Source organism: Alexandromys fortis, unplaced genomic scaffold (genome assembly GCF_014885135.2).
Source record: "Alexandromys fortis isolate MF-2015 unplaced genomic scaffold, M_Fortis_MF-2015_v1.1 scaffold_58, whole genome shotgun sequence".
NCBI classification, from domain to species: domain Eukaryota; kingdom Metazoa; phylum Chordata; class Mammalia; order Rodentia; family Cricetidae; genus Alexandromys; species Alexandromys fortis.
This window is the reverse complement of record NW_026067940.1, coordinates 10,526,948-10,530,419: the sequence shown is the minus strand read 5'-3', so window position 1 is coordinate 10,530,419 and position 3,472 is coordinate 10,526,948. Positions and strand designations below refer to the sequence as shown.

The following is a 3,472-nucleotide window of genomic DNA, read 5'->3' as shown; positions in this document are numbered from 1 at the left end:
TGTGGTCAGCGTGGGTTCCCTTCATTATTGTGTTGTTTTTGTGTGTGCATATACCACGATGTTCATGTAGGGGCAAAGGACAACTTTCAGGAAGTCTCTCTTCCCAATTTGGGTTTCCAATATAGAACGCAGGCTATAGTGCTTTTACCTACTGAGCCATGAGCCATCATACTGTGCCTCCCCCTCACATATGCATTTTCCCCTGAGACCAGTCTCATGTAGCCCCGACAGGCCTCAGGCTAGGAAGTTAGCCATAAATGATGTTGAAATTCAAATTCTACTGCCTCTACCTCTTACATGCTCAGAGTACACGGCTATGCTACTGTATCCCGTTTGTGTAACGATGTGTATTGACTCCCATCACCATGAGCATGCTAGGTAAGCTCTTCATCAACTGGGACGTATCCCCAACCCTGTCTCAAGCATCACTTTAAGCAACTAAACTACAGCATGAACTGGATAAAGGTCTTTTATTATCATAGTCAATTATATATTTTAGTCACCCCACAAGTACTACCCGTAGTGTTTATACAGTCCTCTAACTTGACCTAGAACGACCTGGAAGTGTCTCTCCTTCTCAAGAAAGGTGCTGCAGTGAGTTAGAGGTAGGACTGGAGGAATCTACCTCTGCTCATTCCCACAGCAGGGCCCAGTCTCTATGGTAAGACAGGCTCTGGAGAGACCTGCAGCAGCCTAAAGGTACCTGGAGTGCATGCTAATGAAAGGAGGGGACAGAAGGGCAGGAGAAGGCCAGGAACTAGAGGAAGGCAGGTGGAAAGGACAGCTTCCTCTCACCCTTTACCACACAGTGTTGGTCCCTCCCAGCGCCACCTACCCTCTGGTTGCTGGAGACAAGGGTGAGGTCCTTGTGCAGGGTCAGGAAAGCCATTGCAGCGCACTACAGAGGCATAGAACTTGGCTGATGCCTTGGGGATCCTTGGCAGAGAAGGGTCTGAGCGGTTCACAAAGTGCACACCAAACCTTTCTGCAAAGCCTATGGCCCATTCGAAGTTGTCCATCACGCTCCATACCGTGTATCCTCGAAGGTCCACCTTATCCTGCACAGCGGCTAAAACAGATGCTGGGTGTGAACACTCACATGAAGACACCTGTGTGCCAGGCCTCCTGAAGCTGGGCTCATAGTTGTCCTCACTGTTGTGCTTTGTAGAGTGTGAGTTCCAACTCTGAACCCTTCCTGTGTGCTAGCAGGTCCTCTACAGTGGACATGCGGGACCATTGGTATCTTTCTAGAAAGGCTCAGTTCTGAATGGAACTAGAATAGCCTGAGCTAACCCCAGAGCTTTCTTCAGTAGCTCGGGGGATTGGTCTGAGTCAGGACCTTGAAATACCCATGGAGAGGCAGGAGCATTTAGAAGCAAAAGATCTGAGCTGTAGTAAGACCTCCTGTCTGTTCCCTTTACTGTAGGAGAGCCCGAGGTTTACAGATATGTCACACACATAGTTTGTAGCTATGTGACCATGTGAGTGCTGTGTGGTGCATGTAGAGGCCAGAGGTGAGCCTCAGGAGCTGTGTCCACTTTGTTCTTTGAGACAAGTAGGCTAGGCTGCCAGCCAAAGAGACCCAAGGATCCTCCATTTTCTCCCTCCCCAGTGCCAGGATTACAAGCACCCACCACCATGCCCAGCTTTCCTCACAGTGTCTGGGATTGAACCCAGGGCTCACGGTTGTACAGTGAGCACTTTCCCACCTGAGCTACCACCCCAGTCCTTCTACCTTGCAAACAAAAGGCCCTAGAGCCACCAGACAACTCTTGCCTGCTCACAGAGGAAAGCAATGTGCAGAGATGCCAAACAGCAAGAAAGACTAAGGATTGCAGAGGACTCAGGTCAGGAACTAACTCAGACCAGTTCAGGAAACTGGGTTTACTTGCTGTGTCTAGGTGAGTCTAAGAAGGAAAAGACCTCTCTGATTCTAGCTTCAAACAAATGCTCAAACTCCTCCAAGCAATGGGTCTTGTCTTTAGTGTCCCCGAGGGACCAGACTGCCGTCCTGCAGACACCTACGCTCCAGCAAAGAAGGGGCTCACTGGGGCCAGGCAGTGAGGTGGAAGCTCTTACCTTTGAGGGCTTCATTGATGTAGCTGCGGAGGTAGTAGATCCTGTCCGTGTCATTGAGTTCTGGGTCCCCTCGTCTGGACACCCCATTCTCTGTGACATAAATTGGAGGGTTGTTGTATTCTTCCTTCAGCCAGTTCAAGATCCTCCGGAAGCCAAAAGGGGTCACCTTCAGCCAGAAGGAGCCAGAGTCTGGCCAAGAGCTGTCTGCAATGGTGGCCACGCCCCTGCAAGTTCACAAGGTAAAGAAGATGTCTTGTTTATAAACCCCAGGGGATGATCTTAGTTGTTTCTTCTAACCTTCCCTGGGCCCTTGAACTCTTAGAGACCTCCCTGCACCTGTCTCCCGAGTAGTGAGATTTAAAACAGGTGTTACCGTGTTCATCCTGAGAGTATGTGACTAACCCCAATGCTGGGAGATGGAGATAGATAGGTGAGTCCAGTCAGTCTAGCTGAATCGGTGAGTTCCACAATCAGAAGGAGGCTGAGACCCTGGCTCCAAAAAAGGGATGGTGTAAAAAGTGACAGAAGACACCCAGTGTTGGCCTGGCCTCCAGAAGCATCTGCACACACATGTAATATATTAGTGCACATTTGTTAGTGCACACATGCACACACAGAAAAAAACAATCAAAATAGAAAAAAAAATGATTCTTCCTGGTCTGTAACTTACATATGCTTGAAGAACTTTAAATTCAGAATTTAAACACGAGAATACAGTAGTGGTAGTCATACATGCATGCGTGCACGCTCACACACACACACACACACACACACACACACACACACACTTACCTTCAAATGCCTGGCTGGCCACTCTATTGCTCTCTTGTGTGGGATCTCACGAGCTCATCACTGCCCTTCTCTCACGCAGTTCAGCTGTTTCACAGGTCAGGCAGCAGTTGAGAGCCAAATATCTAGTCCCCTAATGCCCAACACTCACTGGCTCCCAATGTCTTCCTAATCAAGTTATCCCCGGTGTCCACAGATTCTACATCTGCTAGCTCAGAAACTTGAAAACCACCCACAATAAGGTTCTGGATAAACAAATCTCTTGCTGATTAAATGCTATCTAAATTAATTTACTGAGTGATAATTGCTATCTAGAGAACAAAGGGCTGATCACAAAAATCCTTTTCCAGCAACAGCCTTTGGACTGGTATTTTGCCCTCTGCAAAACTCAGGGGTAAACCCAGGACAGTGTCTGAGTTCCTTCTGAGAAGTGCAAACCCCCAGGGCCTTCAATGGGCCTGAGCAGTGTGTGCCTCTCTCTGGCTCTGGACTCCCTGCTTTGCCCTGTGTCTATCTAATGCTGGCGCTGGCTTCCTATCCTTTTGCATGATCCCTACCTTCACTGGTATCCATCCTTTTCTGTCATCGATATTTCCAGCAAAAT

The 3,472-nt window shown here is 48.6% G+C and overlaps 1 protein-coding gene across 1 annotated transcript in view; it reads right to left on the bottom strand.

Moving 5' to 3' along the window:
* Positions 1-669: 669 nt before the first annotated feature.
* The window catches only part of Lct (lactase), a 59,729-nt gene continuing 56,926 nt past the window's right edge, over positions 670-3,472 (bottom strand). The window contains exons 15-16 of the mRNA XM_050147612.1: positions 2,080-2,307; positions 670-1,069 (exon numbers count right to left, since the gene is read on the bottom strand). Coding sequence (XP_050003569.1) covers positions 792-1,069; positions 2,080-2,307 — 506 coding nt within the window. The 3' untranslated portion in view covers positions 670-791. The remainder of the gene's footprint in view (positions 1,070-2,079; positions 2,308-3,472) is intronic.